The sequence below is a fragment of the Bombina bombina genome, chromosome 5, assembly GCF_027579735.1.
Source record: "Bombina bombina isolate aBomBom1 chromosome 5, aBomBom1.pri, whole genome shotgun sequence".
Classification (NCBI taxonomy): domain Eukaryota; kingdom Metazoa; phylum Chordata; class Amphibia; order Anura; family Bombinatoridae; genus Bombina; species Bombina bombina.
In genome coordinates, this window is record NC_069503.1 from 4,811,771 (window position 1) to 4,830,685 (window position 18,915).

The 18,915-nt window shown below is 38.4% G+C and overlaps 1 protein-coding gene across 1 annotated transcript in view; it reads right to left on the bottom strand.

The window, feature by feature from the left end:
* Positions 1-946: 946 nt before the first annotated feature.
* LOC128659681 (uncharacterized) overlaps positions 947-18,915 on the bottom strand; it is a gene marked incomplete at its 5' end in the record, with an annotated part of 378,536 nt that continues 360,567 nt past the window's right edge. The window contains 1 exon segment of the mRNA XM_053713253.1: positions 947-1,384. Coding sequence (XP_053569228.1) covers positions 1,206-1,384 — 179 coding nt within the window.

Genomic DNA, 18,915 nt, shown 5'->3' on the forward strand with positions numbered 1-18,915 from the left:
CAGCAGAGAGAGGTTATATCTGCAGAGGATACAGGGGTGCACTCAGTACAGCAGAGAGAGGTTAGATCTGCAGAGGATACAGGGGTGCACTCAGTACAGCAGAGAGAGGTTACAGCTGCAGAGGATACAGGGGTGCACTCAGTACAGCAGAGAGAGGTTAGATCTGCAGAGGATACAGGGGTGCACTCAGTACAGCAGAGAGACGTTAGATCTGCAGAGGATACAGGGGGGCACTCAGTACAGCAGAGGACACAGGGGGGCACTCAGTACAGCACAGGATACAGGGGGGCACTCAGTACAGCAGAGGATAGAGGGGGGCACTCAGTACAGCACAGGATACAGGGGTGCACTCAGTACAGCAGAGGATAGAGGGGGGCACTCAGTACAGCACAGGATACAGGGGTGCACTCAGTACAGCAGAGAGAGGTTAGATCTGCAGAGGATACAGGGGTGCACTCAGTACAGCAGAGAGAGGTTAGATGTGCAGAGGATACAGGGGGGCACTCAGTACAGCAGAGAGAGGTTAGATCTGCAGAGGATACAGGGGGGCACTCAGTACAGCAGAGGATACAGGGGGGCACTCAGTACAGCACAGGATACAGGGGGGCACTCAGTACAGCAGAGGATAGAGGGGTGCACTCAGTACAGCACAGGATACAGGGGGGCATTCAGTACAGCACAGGATACAGGGGGGGGCACTCAGTACAGCACAGGATACAGGGGGGGGGCACTCAGTACAGCACAGGATACAGGGGGGCACTCAGTACAGCACAGGGTACAGGGGGGCACTCAGTACAGCACAGGGTACAGGGGGCACTCAGTACAGCACAGGATACAGGGGGGGGGGCACTCAGTACAGCAGCAGTAACGCAGAGGACAATAACGTCTTCTGCAGTACCCTGGTTAGAGCTGTACAATTGCATTTATACATTAATACAACACGCTCTTTGCTTTGCTCTCATTTTATTGGGTATTTTTGCACATTATCAGCCTATAGACCTTGTTGGGATTTTTTATCTCTTTGGTAACAATGTACTTAGAAAACTCATTCCCTGTAAACACTAAATGTTTTGTCCCTCGGATACAAAAAGCAAGATGCTGAATATAAGCTGTGTCAGTTCAGTTTATAGAAATAAGTAAAAACGGCTGCTATTCCTTAGCCTGAGGGATTGACACAACGTGCAGTAAGTTAGAGTGCGATTGACTCAGCGTGGCAACTCCTCTTCATCAGACACCTCTTCACTAGGGATCACTCGCAGGTTGGTTGCCCTTACACTGGTGAGAGAAGTACAAGATGACAGAAGGTCTGACACACCCTGGGCAGTGACCCCCGACGCATCCAGATTCAGCTGCACAACAGAGACCGTGCTCAGGAACCGTAAACCTGAACATGAGAGAGTGAGAGGGGATATGAGATAATATACAGAAGTCACTGAGCGTCAAGCACATGAGGAGATAACGTGTAGGCAGACATGAGAGAGTGAGAGGGGATATGAGATAAGTATACAGAAGTCACTGAGAGTCAAGCACATGAGGAGATAACGTGTAGGCAGACATGAGAGAGTGAGAGGGGATATGAGATAAGTGTACAGAAGTCACTGAGAGTCAAGCACATGAGGAGATAACGTGTAGGCAGACATAAGAGAGTGAGAGGGGATATGAGATAAGTGTACAGAAGTCACTGAGAGTCAAGCACATGAGGAGATAACGTGTAGGCAGACATGAGAGAGTGAGAGGGGATATGAGATAAGTATACAGAAGTCACTGAGAGTCAAGCACATGAGGAGATAACGCGTAGGCAGACATGAGAGAGTGAGAGGGGATATGAGATAAGTGTACAGAAGTCACTGAGAGTCAAGCACATGAGGAGATAACGTGTAGGCAGACATGAGAGAGAGGGGATATGAGATAAGTATACAGAAGTCACTGAGAGTCAAGTACATGAGGAGATAACGTGTAGACAGACATGAGAGAATGAGAGGGGATATGAGATAAGTATACAGAAGTCACTGAGCGTCAAGCACATGAGGAGATAACATGTAGGCAGACATGAGAGAGTGAGAGGGGATATGAGATAAGTATACAGAAGTCACTGAGAGTCAAGCACATGAGGAGATAACGTGTAGGCAGACATGAGAGAGTGAGAGGGGATATGAGATAAGTATACAGAAGTCACTGAGAGTCAAGCACATGAGGAGATAACGTGTAGGCAGACATGAGAGAGTGAGAGGGGATATGAGATAAGTATACAGAAGTCACTGAGAGTCAAGCACATTAGGAGATAACGTGTAGGCAGACATGAGAGAGAGGGGATATGAGATAAGTATACAGGAGTCACTGAGAGTCAAGTACATGAGGAAATAACGTGTAGACAGACATGAGAGAATGAGAGGGGATATGAGATAAGTATACAGAAGTCACTGAGCGTCAAGCACATGAGGAGATAACATGTAGGCAGACATGAGAGAGTGAGAGGGGATATGAGATAAGTATACAGAAGTCACTGAGAGTCAAGCACATGAGGAGATAACGTGTAGGCAGACATGAGAGAGTGAGAGGGGATATGAGATAAGTGTACAGATGTCACAGAATCAAGCACATGAGGAGATAACGTGTAGGCAGACATGAGAGAGTGAGAGGGGATATGAGATAAGTGTACAGAAGTCACTGAGAGTCAAGCACATGAGGATATAACGTGTAGGCAGACATGAGAGAGTGAGAGGGGATATGAGATAAGTATACAGAAGTCACTGAGAGTCAAGCACATGAGGAGATAACGTGTAGGCAGACATGAGAGAGTGAGAGGGGATATGAGATAAGTGTACAGAAGTCACTGAGAGTCAAGCACATGAGGAGATAACATGTAGGCAGACATGAGAGAATGAGAGGGGATATGAGATAAGTGTACAGATGTCACAGAATCAAGCACATGAGGAGATAACGTGTAGGCAGACTTGAGAGAGTGAGAGGGGATATGAAATAAGTGTACAGAAGTCACAGAGTCAAGCACATGAAGAGATAACGTGTAGGCAGACATGAGAGAGAGATGGGATATGAGATAAGTATACAGAAGTCACAGAGTCAAGCACATGAGGAGATAACGTGTAGGCAGACATGAGAGAGTGAGAGGGGATATGAGATAAGTATACAGAAGTCACTGAGTCAAGTACATGAGGAGATAACGTGTAGGCAGACATGAGAGAGTGAGAGGGGATATGAGATAAGTATACAGAAGTCACAGAGTCAAGCACATGAGGAGATAACGTGTAGGCAGACATGAGAGAGTGAGAGGGGATATGAGATAAGTATACAGAAGTCACTGAGTCAAGTACATGAGGAGATAACGTGTAGGCAGACATGAGAGAGTGAGAGGGGATATGAGATAAGTATACAGAAGTCACAGAGTCAAGCACATGAGGAGATAACGTGTAGGCAGACATGAGAGAGTGAGAGGGGATATGAGATAAGTATACAGAAGTCACTGAGTCAAGTACATGAGGAGATAACGTGTAGGCAGACATAAGAGAGTGAGAGGGGATATGAGATAAGTGTACAGAAGTCACTGAGAGTCAAGCACATGAGGAGATAACGTGTAGGCAGACATGAGAGTGTGAGAGGGGATATGAGATAAGTATACAGAAGTCACTGAGAGTCAAGCACATTAGGAGATAACGTGTAGGCAGACATAAGAGAGTGAGAGGGGATATGAGATAAGTGTACAGAAGTCACTGAGAGTCAAGCACATGAGGAGATAACGTGTAGGCAGACATGAGAGTGTGAGAGGGGATATGAGATAAGTATACAGAAGTCACTGAGAGTCAAGCACATTAGGAGATAACGTGTAGGCAGACATAAGAGAGTGAGAGGGGATATGAGATAAGTGTACAGAAGTCACTGAGAGTCAAGCACATGAGGAGATAACGTGTAGGCAGACATGAGAGAGTGAGAGGGGATATGAAATAAGTGTACAGAAGTCACTGAGAGTCAAGCACATGAGGAGATAACGTGTAGGCAGACATGAGAGAATGAGAGGGGATATGAGATAAGTATACAGAAGTCACTGAGAGTCAAGCACATGAGGAGATAACATGTAGGCAGACATGAGAGAGTGAGAGGGGATATGAGATAAGTGTACAGAAGTCACTGAGAGTCAAGCACATGAGGAGATAACGTGTAGGTAGACATGAGAGAGTGAGAGGGGATATGAGATAAGTGTACAGAAGTCACTGAGAGTCAAGCACATGAAGAGATAACATGTAGGCAGACATGAGAGAGTAAGAGGGGATATGAGATAAGTGTACAGAAGTCACTGAGAGTCAAGCACATGAGGAGATAACATGTAGGCAGACATGAGAGAGTAAGAGGGGATATGAGATAAGTGTACAGAAGTCACTGAGAGTCAAGCACATGAGGAGATAACATGTAGGCAGACATGAGAGAGTAAGAGGGGATATGAGATAAGTGTACAGAAGTCACTGAGAGTCAAGCACATGAGGAGATAACGTGTAGGCAGACATGAGAGTGAGAGGGGATATGAGATAAGTATACAGAAGTCAGAGAGTCAAGCACATGAGGAGATAAGTGTAGGCAGACATCAGAGAGTGAGAGGGGATATGAGATAAGTGTACAGAAGTCACTGAGAGTCAAGCACATGAGGAGATAACGTGTAGGCAGACATAAGAGAGTGAGAGGGGATATGAGATAAGTGTACAGAAGTCACTGAGAGTCAAGCACATGAGGAGATAACGTGTAGGCAGACATGAGAGAGTGAGAGGGGATATGAGATAAGTGTACAGAAGTCACAGAGTCAAGCACATGAGGAGATAACGTGTAGGCAGACATGAGAGAGTGAGAGGGGATATGAGATAAGTGTACAGAAGTCACTGAGTGAAGCATGAGCACTGGGTGAAGCCACCAGTTAGAGAAGAGTAGACACTTCATACAGTGAAACCCCCTCCCCTCCCACCCTCTTCCTTCTCATTCTAGTTTTAAAAGACTTTCATGATATCTAATGTGCTTTATTATTCAGATATCCTTTCTTGTAGAAATAGCAATGCCCATGAGTTAGCCAACCACACGAGGCATCTATGTGCAGCCACCAATCAGCAGCTACTGGGCCTATTTAGATATGCTTTTCAATAAAGGATATCAAGAGAATGAAGCACATTAGATAATAGAAGTAAATTGGAAAGTTGTTTAAAATTGCACGTTCTATCTAAATCATGAAAAAACAAATGTGGGTTTCAAACACAATAATAATAAGAGGAATGTTACATCACAACCCATCTAGCCTATGGAAGTATTCTCAAGACATTTCATGCTAGAATCAATATTCAACCATTACCTTACATGTTCACATTAATAGTTTGGAAGTACTATGGAACCTCTAAAATAGGATTTGTTTTTTATTAGTATGATATATTGTGTTATGATACCATGACCATAAATATATACTATTATTGGAGAGTTCTTATTCTTATGACACAGTAACTTCAGCGGGCACGAGCCACTAGAAAATTAACCCAGTAAACCAAATGGACATAACTACTTGTAACAATGAATTATAAAATGTAGTATTTAATAACAATTAATTATAAATTGTAGTATTTAATAACAATGAATTATAAATTGTAGTATTTAATAACAATTAATTATAAAATGTAGTATTTAATAACAATTATAAATTGTAGTATTTAATAACAATTAATTATAAATTGTAGTATTTAATAACAATTAATTATAAAATGTAGTATTTAATAACAATTATAAATTGTAGTATTTAATAACAATGAATTATAAAATGTAGTATTTAATAACAATTATAAATTGTAGTATTTAATAACAATTAATTATAAATTGTAGTATTTAATAACAATTATAAAATGTAGTATTTAATAACAATTATAAAATGTAGTATTTAATAACAATGAATTATAAATTGTAGTATTTAATAACAATTAATTATAAAATGTAGTATTTAATAACAATTATAAATTGTAGTATTTAATAACAATGAATTATAAAATGTAGTATTTAATAACAATGAATTATAAATTGTAGTATTTAATAACAATTAATTATAAAATGTAGTATTTAATAACAATTATAAATTGTAGTATTTAATAACAATGAATTATAAAATGTAGTATTTAATAACAATTATAAATTGTAGTATTTAATAACAATTAATTATAAATTGTAGTATTTAATAACAATGAATTATAAAATGTAGTATTTAATAACAATTATAAATTGTAGTATTTAATAACAATGAATTATAAAATGTAGTATTTAATAACAATGAAGAGTCATTGGTCTTTGAAAGCGGTGGAAGCGATCCTGATCGCTTCCAGCCGCTTTCATGTTATTGCAGTGATGCCTCGATATTGAGGCATCCTGCAATAACTTTTTTAGCCATCCGATGCAGAGAGAGCCACTCGGTGAGGGTCCAAATGAAAAAGGTAGAGAACAGCACAATACGAGTGGAGTGCACGTAGGACCTGAGGACACTGCCAAGTCCTCCAACAATGAGAGATAGAAGAAAGGTAGTCCCCAGGACTCACAAATTATCTTCAGTTTATTCACACACAAAAATGCAACGTTTCGGGGTCACAGCCCCTTATTCATGCTTATCATTATTACAATCACAGAATGGCTTTTAAATGTTTTGAATTTGGTGCCATTACACCCAAGAAGTAGATCTAGCTACTTCTAGTGGCAACCACCAGATATTGCACCTATAATGATACAAAGAAAATCTTTCTAAATACTACTCCATATATTGATACATTTTAATATTAAAAATTACTTCATGTTAAACAATTCATAAGCCAACCTCTTTATGAATGAGGTAGAGGAAAGCATTGTCTATCTGAATAAATTATTCAGGCAATTTGGAGTCCTATGGTGGCGGTATATAGACGATGTATTTGGCGTATGGTGGGGTGACGTGGAATCCCTTATGCAGTTTGTTGGCGAGTTAAACTCTGAGGTGAAGGGTCTTGAATTTACTGTAAATTACAGTGAGGAATCCATATCTTTTTTGGATACTCGGGTCCTTAAGTCAGGTCACATCTTAGAGTTTGACCTCTATACAAAAGAAACTGATAAAAATAATCTACTATTGTATAACAGTTTTCATCCAAGGACATTGGTAGATTCATTACCTAGAAGCCAGTTCCTTAGAGTTCACAGAATTGTAAGTAATAAGGATAGACAAACAACTAGATTAAAGGAAATGACAAAAAAATTACAGATAGGGGTTACCCCCGTAAATTATTCGATAACACCATAGGTACTTTGGATAAGATAGTTACTAAAACATCTAAAATGAATGATAACAGGATGGTATTCGTAAGTCAATATAACCCTTTAAGTGGTCAAATTGCTAAACTCATTCAATAAAATTGGCACATCCTTAAGGAATGTAATAAGGATATAGCACAGTTTAAGGATCCACCTCTTATGGCCCATAAAAGGGTAAAGAGTCTAAGGGACCACCTTATAAGAACAGATATAGGACCTAATAAAGGATTACAACAGTCTGTACTGAGTAATAGAAGGATGGGTACTTTTCCCTTCTTAAACTGTATGAGCTGCAATTCCATCATTAAAGGTACTAATTTTCATCACCCACATAGTGGAAAGAAGTACAGTATAAAAGGTTTTTATACTTGCGAGACCACTCATATTGTCTACCTTATTAAGTGTCCTTGTTCTATGGTCTATATCAGGGAAATGACCTGTAAGGCCAGGGATCGCATGAGCCAACATCGATCTAATATCAGATGTAAAAATTTGGAGGCTCCCCTCTCTAGCCATTTCCTGGAAAAAGGGCATAGTGTAATTTTTAATATTAAAATGTAGGGATGCACCGAAATTTCGGCCGCAGAAAGTTTCGTCCGAAAATGGCATTTTTGGCTATTTCGGTTTTCGTTTTTTTAGCCTGTTATTTTCGGTAAAATTATTGTATAGCATGTTTCAAATTTGATGCTAGCCTAGAGCTGCTGTTTAAGTTTATTACTTGACTTACTGTTCTGCATATAATAAAGTTTTCTAGGACTATACTTTATTTGAATTGGTAAAAAAAAAAACCTGTTAAATCTGATTCTGTTACATAGAACTAAATGAAGAATAATACAGTATATTGATATTTATAATTGTTTTAAGTAGGGATGCACCCAAATTTTGGTTGCAGAAACATTTTGGCTGAAAATGGCATTATTGTTTGCCTGTTTTTTTTTTTCTTGGTACAATTATTGTGTAGCATATTATTGTTTTAAGATATTTTTGTCCAATTTTAGGGTGTTACTTTCAATAAAAGTGTAGGGTTTTTTTTATTGGCTCTAATTATGCAAAAAAAAAACTAAAAATAAATAAATAATAATTTGAAAAAAATACATTTTTGGTATCTGTTTCGGTTTTCGGCCAAGTGCATCCCGGATTTTCGGATTCGGTTTCGGTCCAAAATTTCCATTTCGGTGCATCACTATTAAAATGTATCAATATATGGAGTAGTATTTAGAAAGATTTTCTTTATATCATTATAGTTGCAATATCTGGTGGTTGCCACTAGAGGGAGCTAGGTCTCCTTCTTGGGCGTAATGGCGCCAAATTGAAAACATTTAAAAGCCATTCTGTGATTGTAATAATGATAAGCATGAATAAGGGGCTGTGACCCCGAAACGTTGCATTTTTGTGTGTGAATAAACTGAAGATAATTTGTGAGTGCTGGGGACTACCTTTCTTCTATCACTCTGTGAGGGTGGGAGAGAGGACTGGGAAGGGGCGGATTATAAAATTAAGGGATCTGGGAGAGGGTGGGGGGATGGATCTTGAGGGGGGGCTGCTACACTACAGAAAAGAAGCATATTTTTTGAAATAAAAAATAAAAAAATAAACATAAAACCACTTTTATTTCAAACTGGGTACTGGCAGACAGCTGCCAATACCCAATATGGCTCTCAATAAGGCAGAGGGGCGGGGTTTTTAAAGAGCTGTTTGGGGGGGGGGGGATCAGGGAGGTTGGGGGCTAATGGGGGATCCTACACAGCAGAATTATTATTATTTATTTTTTTTTAAAAACCCAACCCTCCTAAAAAAAACCTTTTATTTTAGTACTGGCAGATTTTTGGTGGTTGTAGATGTGTAACAGATTTTGGCGGTCAAAAGTAGAAAAAGTGTGTTTTTTCCATTTTGTCCTCATATTTTATAACCTTTTTTAATAGTAAATTATAAGATATGATAAAAATAATGGTATCTTTAGAAAGTCCATTTAATGGCGAGAAAAACGGTATATAATATGTGTGTGGGTACAGTAATGAGTATATAAACGGTATATAATATGTGTGTGGGTACAGTAAATGAGTATATAAACGGTATATAACATGTGTGTACAGTAAATGAGTATATAAACAGTATATAATATGTGTGGGTACAGTAAATGAGTAAGAGGAAAATTACAGCTAAACACAAACACCACAGAAATGCAAAAATAGCCTTGGTCCCAAACGGACAGAAAATGGAAAAGTGCTCTGGTCATTAAGGGGTTAAACAAATTACAAAGACTACTGACCTTATAAAGTACTAGTGCTTGGAGGAGACCAGAGATATATTATATAAAAAGAGAACAATTTAACCATTGAAGAACAAGATTTGCAGTACAATAATGCTCATATAGGACAGCAGGAATGTCTTCATGTCTAATTGAAATAAACACATTTTGGTAACAGAGGCGTTGTTCCTTGAGCCTGAGAATACTTCTAAGACTTCTTAAAAAAATGACTATGGTTCTACTAGATATTTATGCTCATAAACTTTAGACAGGTTAGAGAGGATACCAGGTTCCAGATAAAACTCAGACACATACTATACAAAAGAGAACAGTGTAACAACCATAGGGCAAATCTGTAGTATATTAATGTTCATACAGGTGAAACGGGATGTATTTGTACTTACTTGGGTTAGCACATTTACATGACGGAGGTGTTATTTTATGACCCTGATATAGCTTCAGAAATGTCTTTAGCAAGGCAATAGCTAGCTAAACACATTAGCACCTCACATGCCCATAAATATTAAGCCTTTTTAGGAATTAATTTGTCCTTTCCCACAAACTCAGCCGCTGTCTGAAGGACAAGGACTGTTATTTTTGCTTATATAAGGGCAAAAGTGGGCTTTAAGGTCTCAGTTTGGGATATCATGGGTTGGGGCTCTGGAGAGCTATAGGTTGAGTAGAAGGATGGTATGGTATCTCACAGGGAGATCAAAAGGCGCGCTATTTTTAAACAGATAAGACAAGCATAGAAATTGGATCTGTGATCCCAGAACGTGTAATGTTCCCACAAATAGTTACTCCGTTTTTGTCTTCGTCAAGTGTTCTTGCTCAGTCCACTGCTTTGAACAAATAATGTTGACAGTCCGTATGTGTACGGTATTCTTCTGTGTTTCTGTGTAGGCAGCTCCTCTTGTTCCCAGAGAGCAAGGGTGTAACTGTTTAGAAATGAAGATAAAGAGGGCGCCACATAGCGTAATATTGTTTCAAAAAAGGAAAAATAACACAAGACAGAGAGGTAATATGCTTACCAATAATTGTGGTACTGTGCTGTGACCAGTACTATCTCGCCTGCTAGCACTTTAATCAGTGGCTAGTACACTGTTGGATGTGATCCTTCCCGGAGCTTATCCTTGGGTTAGGGAATCGTGCTGTGAGCGTTTTTTTGGGTCAGCAGCTTCCCTGTATTATTCAATTAGGTTTGAACTCTTAAGAAATGCACAACTTCCAGGTTTAAAAGAATTATTTAAAAGGCTTTATTATAACGCGTTTCTCAACCGCCAAGGGTCGTTTCTTCAGATATCAAAGCGAATAAAAAATGTTACACATTTTAACAATTTATACACATTTGTTTGATTAAAAAGGAAGTTGTCACAAAAGTTACAAACCAATAGAAAACATTACATGATTCAACTGAGAAAGCCGGATAGAGGGCTTGACAGGTGTTACAATTAGTGTGAATTTGAACAGCATTGAATGGTCGTGATTATTTTGGAATTAAAACAGCTGTAAACTTTGGCTAAAAAAAAGTGTGAGATCTTCAATTTAACAACATCACATGTTTAAAAAGAAAAAAGTATAATCACAATTTAAATTTGAAATAATTACAGTAGACATGAAATGTTTAGAAAAATATACCAAAAAATACACACAATATATATAATGTGGATGCTGTTGTATAATAAATTATAAAAAATGGTAAGCCTAAATGCTCTGTTTTGCTTATTAAAGGGACGTTTGCAACAAGCAATATAAACTTGAATTCAGGACAATAGTGTTATAAAAAAGATAAGCTTAAATGTTATGTTGCATATTAAAGTATCATTTGCAACAAACAATACATAAAATGTATATCAGCGTTTTTTATAATCACAATTTTGAAGGTTTCGGTTTAAAATAATTGTACTAGACATGAAATGTTGTGAAAAATAATATACCAAAAAATTGCACACAATATATATAATATAGATGTCATTGTATAATAGATTGTGAAAAATTGGTAAACCTAAATGCTGTGTTGCATATTTCAAGGACATTCGCAACATGCAATGTAGAAAACGTGTGTCAGCACTTTATGAACTTAAGTTCAGGATGATAGTGTTGTAAAAAGAATAAACTTAAAATCTGAGTTGCATATTAAAGAATCATTTGCAACAAACATTACATAAGGTGTATATCAGCGCTTTGTAAACTTAAGTTGAAGATAATAATATTGAATGTCGGCTTGTATATGAATAATACAAATATGTAAAAACTAATCTAACTAAAATTTGTGTGTTAATTAATACGAGGAAGAGGTTAACAAAGTGACCCATAGGCATCTTTCAATAGATAGATAGTAGAAGGAGTATGTGATCCTAGATATTGGTCTCAAAACAGGTCATGTGTGTATCTCTGAGTAATATTCCCTGTAGTAAATAGTAGCGAGGGAAGTCCCTAATAAGTAAGGTTGTTAGCTGTTTAGGGTGCTATGCTAATAAGCCTGTGTTACATCTATCCCCCCCTATGAGCGGCACCCTCTGCCTGGTGAGTTTTTAGAACAACTATTGGCATATGGTGATAGTAGCCCTATAGAGTAGAAACTGTGATTACTATACTGAAATGATCCCAGCTATGTATATCTACGTGCTCCTATTAACAACTGCTGATATATTGAGGAAGCCCGGGCCTCTATGGTAACTTTACATTTCCCCTCAATGCATCAAGGTTGTGAAAAAGTATAGGCAATTAAGTCATCCCCACTATCCCAAGCTGAGCAGGATACAAGTAACATTCTCCCTATGAACAAGCTGAGGGTACTGAGAATATAAGACATGAAATAAATTACTGAGAAGTAAATAAATATAACAAAAAGGCAACTAGTTATTTATAACATAGTTGAAGCATGCAAGACAGACTGTGTTAATACCGGATACCAGATCTCTGCTCCGCCATGAAGAGAGTCAGTAGTTTAACCCACACCGGATTTATAAAGGTTGTAGCCATATAAGGGGTAAATCTTCCATTTCCATGGGTGGTGAACCAACTGTCGGGTCTTCAGCTAGGATGAAGATGGTTCGATGCCATATTCTGTTAACCGATGTGTGTTCCATCTCCTCTTGAAGGTGAGGCCATCCAGAGTTTTGAAAGCAGTTGGACTTGACTGCTTGTCTTGGAAATAGTTAGGCATTGTCCTCATGACCCTGTTTGCTGGAGCATACATTTGATAAAGAAGATCCTCCGGAGGCGTCAGAGCTGTCTGGCCGTTTACTTCCATTTTCTCCAAGTCAGTGACTTATTTTCTAAATGTTAGACCAGGTTCAGCTGTGCCTGTGAATGCAATCTACAATGTGGTGGCTTCACCCCTATTTTAGGCAGGGCACAGAGTTCTCTCTTTAGTGCGGCAAAGTGGTCCTTTAATAGCGGTGTCATTGTCGTCTCCCATTTATCTACGTGATCCATGTTAGGAGTGGAGGTCAGTTTGAGCAGTTCCCAAAGTGAAAGCGGTAGCTTTCAAGAGGCACAAGTGAATTATAAGCTGAGAGATGGCAGTTCACCTGCTACTGCGTTCCCCAGATATCCTGCAGTTTTACTGACATCAGGTGTTCTAAAAGCTGTATATTTGATCCATTGTAATTGTAGTACTGGTGAGTATTTTAATTACCTAAGCATTATGGTTTGCAGGTGCTTTTAAGTACATGTCGGTATCCGCGTGGGTAACCAAGATGGCAGCCGCACTTTTCAAAGTTGATTGTGGTTCTGCTTGTTAGTGTGCGATCGGCGCCAGTCAAGCCTCTGTTGATGCACTCCTGTGTATCAGGTACCTTTCTCCCTTTGATTTGACCGCTTTGAGTCTTCGAGTAACAAAAATAGCGTGTTCAAACACTCCGGTCCCTCAGAGCTGTCTCACTGAGCAGCCATGTCTCAGCGTGGCCAAACTCCGCCCCCTAGAGCACACATTTTTATTCCTTCCATGGTAATCCAGATGTACAAGAGAAGGTTTAACATGAGTGTGCTATTGATTTACCTTGAGCGCAGTTAGCACTTAGTGCTACAAAACATAATTTATGTAAGAACTTACCTGATAAATTAATTTCTTTCATAGTGGCAAGAGTCCATGAGCTAGTGACATATGGGATATACATTCCTACCAGGAGGGGGCAAAGATTCCCAAACCTCAAAATGCCTATAAATACACCTCCCACCTCACTCATTCCTCAGTTTAATGAATAGTCAAGTAGTGAAGTGTAAAAAGGAGTAAAAAAGCATACAAAACGAGGAACTGGAAAAAATATTGTGCTTTTATACAAAAAAATCATAACCACCACAAAAAAGGGTGGGTCTCATGGAATAACAGCTATTTCCACTGAGAAATTATAAGAACAACGTAATTATTGTTTGGATTTAAACTTAAAAAAAAACATAAATCATAAGCAGTAGAATCAAACTGAGACAGCTGCCTGAAGAACATTTCATTCTTAAAAAGCCCAAGAAGAAACAACTGATCTAGTAGAATGAGCTGTAATTCTCTGAGGCGGAGACTGCCCCGCCTCCAAATAAGCTTTGTGAATCCAAAAGCTTCAACCAAGATAACAAAAAAATGGCAAAGGCTTTCTGACCTTTCCTGGAACCAGAAAAAAACAACAAATAGACTAGAAGTCTTTCTGGAATCCAAAGAATGTAAAGCTCTTTCCATAGAATTCTTAGAATTAAGACACAAAGAAGGAACCACAATTTCCCTACTAATGTTGATAGAATTCGCAACTTAGGAAGAAATTTTAATTATGTCCGCAAAACAGCTTTTATCTTGATGGAAAATCAGATAAGGAGGCTCACAAGAGAAAGGTGATAACTCAGAAACTCTTCTAGCAGAAGAGATAGCCAAAAGAAACAACAATTTCCAAGAAAGTAGTTTAATATCCAAAGAATGCATAGGCTCAAAAGGAGGAGCCTGTAAAGCCTTCAAAACCAACCCAGGTTTGATATGAACCAAAACTTGAACATAACAGTGAATATCAGGAAGTTTAGCAATATTTCTATGAAATAAAACAAAAAGAGCAGAGATTTCTCCCTTCAAAGTACTTGCAGACAAAACCTTATCCAAACCATCCTGAAGAAATTATAAAATTCTAAGAATTCTAAAAGAATGCCAAGAGAATTTATGAAAAGAACACCATGAAATATAGGATTTCGAAACCCGATAATAAATCTTTCTTGAAACAGATTTACGAGCCTGAAACATAGTGTTAACCACTGAGTCAGAGACACCTCTATGACTAAGCGTTCAAATTCCATACCTTCAAATTTAACAATTTGAAATCCTGATGGAAAAACAGCCTTGAGACAGGAAGTCTGGTCTTAGAGGAAGTGGCCAAGGCTGGCAACTGGACATCCGGACAAAATCCACATACCAAAACCTGTGAGGCCATGCTGGTGCTACCAGAAACACATGAGACTGTTCCATTATGATCTTGGAGATCACCCTTGAAAGAAGAACCAGAGGCGGAAAAATGTAAGCAGATTGAAAAAAACAAGAAACTGCTAACTTATCCACCATCTCCGTCTGAGGATCCCTAAACCTGGAAAGGTATCTGGAAAATTTCTTGTTTAGATGAGAGACCATCAGAACTATTTCCGGCGCTCTACAAATAACAATAATAAAATAATAATAATAATCTGTACAATCTGAAAAAACACATCTGGATGGAGAGACTATACCCCTGGATGTAAAGTCTGTAGGTAAATCCAATATGCACAGGCACCAAGGTAATTCCCACTTATGGGTTTGCAACAAAATGTTTGCAGGTGTGCCAGCTAATAGACCTGCACCGTGGTCTGAAAACATCCAATAGAGAATAATATAGCAGCACCACCAATAGTATTACATTTTTTTTTACTTTATTGTGCCAACTAAAACAGACGTTTCGGACCAGTGTCCTTATCATGTCTAACATAAAACATTTAAAACCAACCTTATATAGGCCAAAGCTCCGCCTACCACACATACTTCCACCTGTATTAACCCTTAACCATCTTTTTCTGAACTAAATGCCATCTAGTGGCCAAATTCTGAATTATTTGAAAAATATTCAAAGAAAACATTAACAAAGGACATATAGAGAAGTTAGTCAAAAATGTTCCCTGTACTTTAGTGTTTTTATTCTATTCCCCCCCTCTCCTAGATGCTCTTATATGTTCAAGTACCTGGAATCTGAGTTGATTTATTTGATGTCCAGCCGTAATAAAATGGCTGGACACAAGGGCTTCTAGATTTCCTGTCCTGATGTTGCTTTTGTGTTGCTTAATGCGCTCCCGTACCTTACGGGTGGTCTCGCCAACATACCCCAGCCCACATGGACACTTGATTAGGTATACTACAAACTTAGAATTACAGGTATAGTAATCCTTCAATTTGTATTTCTTGCCTGTATAAGGGTGAGTGCAAGTTGGGCCTTTGATGATACTGTTGCAATTTTGGCAGTTCAAGCATGGAAAACATCCCAAGTTCATATCCCCAATATAACTTAGGTTCACATTCCTCTTTGGGCCCACATCTGCTTTAACCAATACAACTTTAAGGTTTTTACCCCTTCTAAATGCAGTCATAGGGGGACTAAGGAATTCTTTCACATGTGGATTGGAAATCTGCAAGATATGCCAATTCTTTATCAGCACTTTCTGTATTTGACTACTCCAAGGGGAATATTCATTTATGAAAATCATTTTTGTATTACTTTTGGTTTTTATTCTCTCTTTGAGTAAATCAGTCCTAGGGATTTGCAATACATCTCTTATTCCCTGTTGGATAATATCTGTCGGATACCCTCTCTGTTTGAAGTGTTCACCATTTCTGACAGCCTTTCTTTTACCAAATTTTCATCAGAGACAATCCATCTCACACGCATGAATTGGCTTCTGGGTAGACTCTTCAACAGAGCAGGGGGATGTGCACTATTAAAGTGCAACAAATTGTTATAATCTGTTTGTTTTTTAAAGAGATCTACAGCTAACATACCATCTTTTTTATACACAGTGGTGTCCAGAAAGTCAATCCTTTCTTCACTCATAATCAATTTGAATTTGATATGTTGTGTAGCGCAGTTAAGATCCCCAACAAATTGCTCCAGGGTTCCAATGTCCCCCAACCAAATGTCGAAAATATCATCTATATAGCGCCACCATGTGGCGCCATATAGATGAAATAAATAATGACTATAAACAAATATTCTTCAAAGGTAATCATGAATATATTGGCATAGGTTGGGGCAACATTGGAACCCATAGCTGTACCCTTTAATTGCAGATAAAAATTGTCTTGAAACAGAAAAAAATTACATCTAAGGACAATATTTAGAAGATCCAAAATAAATGTTCGCTGTTCCTTACTGATATTCAAATCCTGTGTTAAACACCTATTTACTGCACCCATGCCTGCCTCATGGGTAATCAAAGTATATAAGCTTGTCACATCAAGACTAAATAATATTCCTTGCTTGTTATCTAGTGTAACATTCTGGACCTTATTAATGAAGTCTCCTGTGTCCTTAATATAGGAGGTGGAGTGCACAAAAGGCCTAAAGACTCTATCTATATATATGGATGCTTTGCACAGTGTAGATCCCACACGTGCCACTATAGGGTGGCCTGGAGGTCTTTCCATATGTTTATGGACTTTAGGGAGCGTATACAAAACAGGTATAATATCCTCTGTATCCAGAATAAACCTAGTTGTTTTGTTATCAATCAATCCAATTTTTTGAGCTTTCATTACACGTTTCTAGCTCTTTCTTTATTTTATAAATTGGATTAGTTGATAACAATTGATACACATCCTCATCTGCCAATTGATCCATAATCTCTTGTACATAGTAATCCTTTTCCAGAATTACCAAGGCACCACCCTTGTCAGCTTCCTTAAAAATAAATCTGCTATTTTCCTTAAGGCTCTTAAGGTTACTCCTATCCTCTCTATTAAAGTTATTGACCCCATGTAAATGTTTAGAGTAATTCCTTTCCACTTTTCTGCATAAATTCTCAATGTCATGTTCCACTAACTGTATGAAAGTGTTAATACTGGAGTTCACTATTTGTGACATGAAATTGCTTTTATTGTGTAAACCCAGTGTTTTTAACCCAAACCTATTACATGCATAGAAACATAGAATTTGATGGTAGATAAGAACCAAAAAGGCCCATCAAGTCTACCCATATTACATGTTACTTTTTCCCTGGAGGCGGCGGATGCCATAGGAATCAATGGGAGTCTGACAGCAGCGAAAGCTCATGTTCGCTGCTGCCCGATATCCCATTGATTTCTATGGAAAAAGTCTACACCTAACACCCTAACATGTATCCCAAGACTAAACACCCCTAATCTGCCGCCCCCTACACTGCCGCCAGCTACATTATATTTATTAACCCCTAATCTGCCCCCCCTACACTGCCGCCACCTACATTATACTTATTAACTCCTAAACCGCCGCTCTTGGACCCCGTCGCAACTATAATATATTAACCCCTAAACCGCCGCTCCCGGACCCCGCCGCCACCTACATTATACCTATTAACCCCTAATCTGCCGCCCCCTATACCGCCGCTACCTACATAAAGTTATTAACCCCTATCCTGCCGATCCCGTACCCCGCCACAACTAAATAAATTGTTTAACTCCTAAACCACCGCTCCCAGACCCCGCCGCCACCTACATTATACCTATTAACCCCTAATTTGCCGCCCCCAATACCGCCGCCACCTACATAAAGTTATTAACCCCTATCCTGCCGATCCCGTACCTCGCCACAACTAAATAAATTGTTTAACCCCTAAACCGCCGCTCCCAGAGCCCACCGCCACCTACATTATATTTATTAACCCCTAATCTGCCCCCCCTACACCGCCGCCACTATAATAAAGTAATTAACCCCTAAACCTAAGTCTAACCCTAACAACCCCCTAACTTAAATCTAATTGAAATAAATCTAAATAAATATTACTATTATTAACTAAATTATTCCTATTTAAAAGTAAATACTTACCTATAAAATAAACCCTAAGCTAGCTACAATATAACTAATAGTTACATTGTATCTAGCTTAGGGTTTATTTTTATTTTACAGGCAAGTTTGTATTTATTTTAACTAGGTACAATAGCTATTAAATAGTTATTAACTATTTAATAGCTACCTAGTTAAAATAAAGACAAATTTACCTGTAAAATAAAACCTAACCTAAGTTACAATTACACCTAACACTACACTATCATTAAAATAATTACATAAATTAACTACAATTAAGTAAAACTAATAACAATTAAATAAAATTAACTAAAGTACAAACCCCCCCCCCACTAAATTACAGAAAATAAAAAAAAAATACAAGAAGTT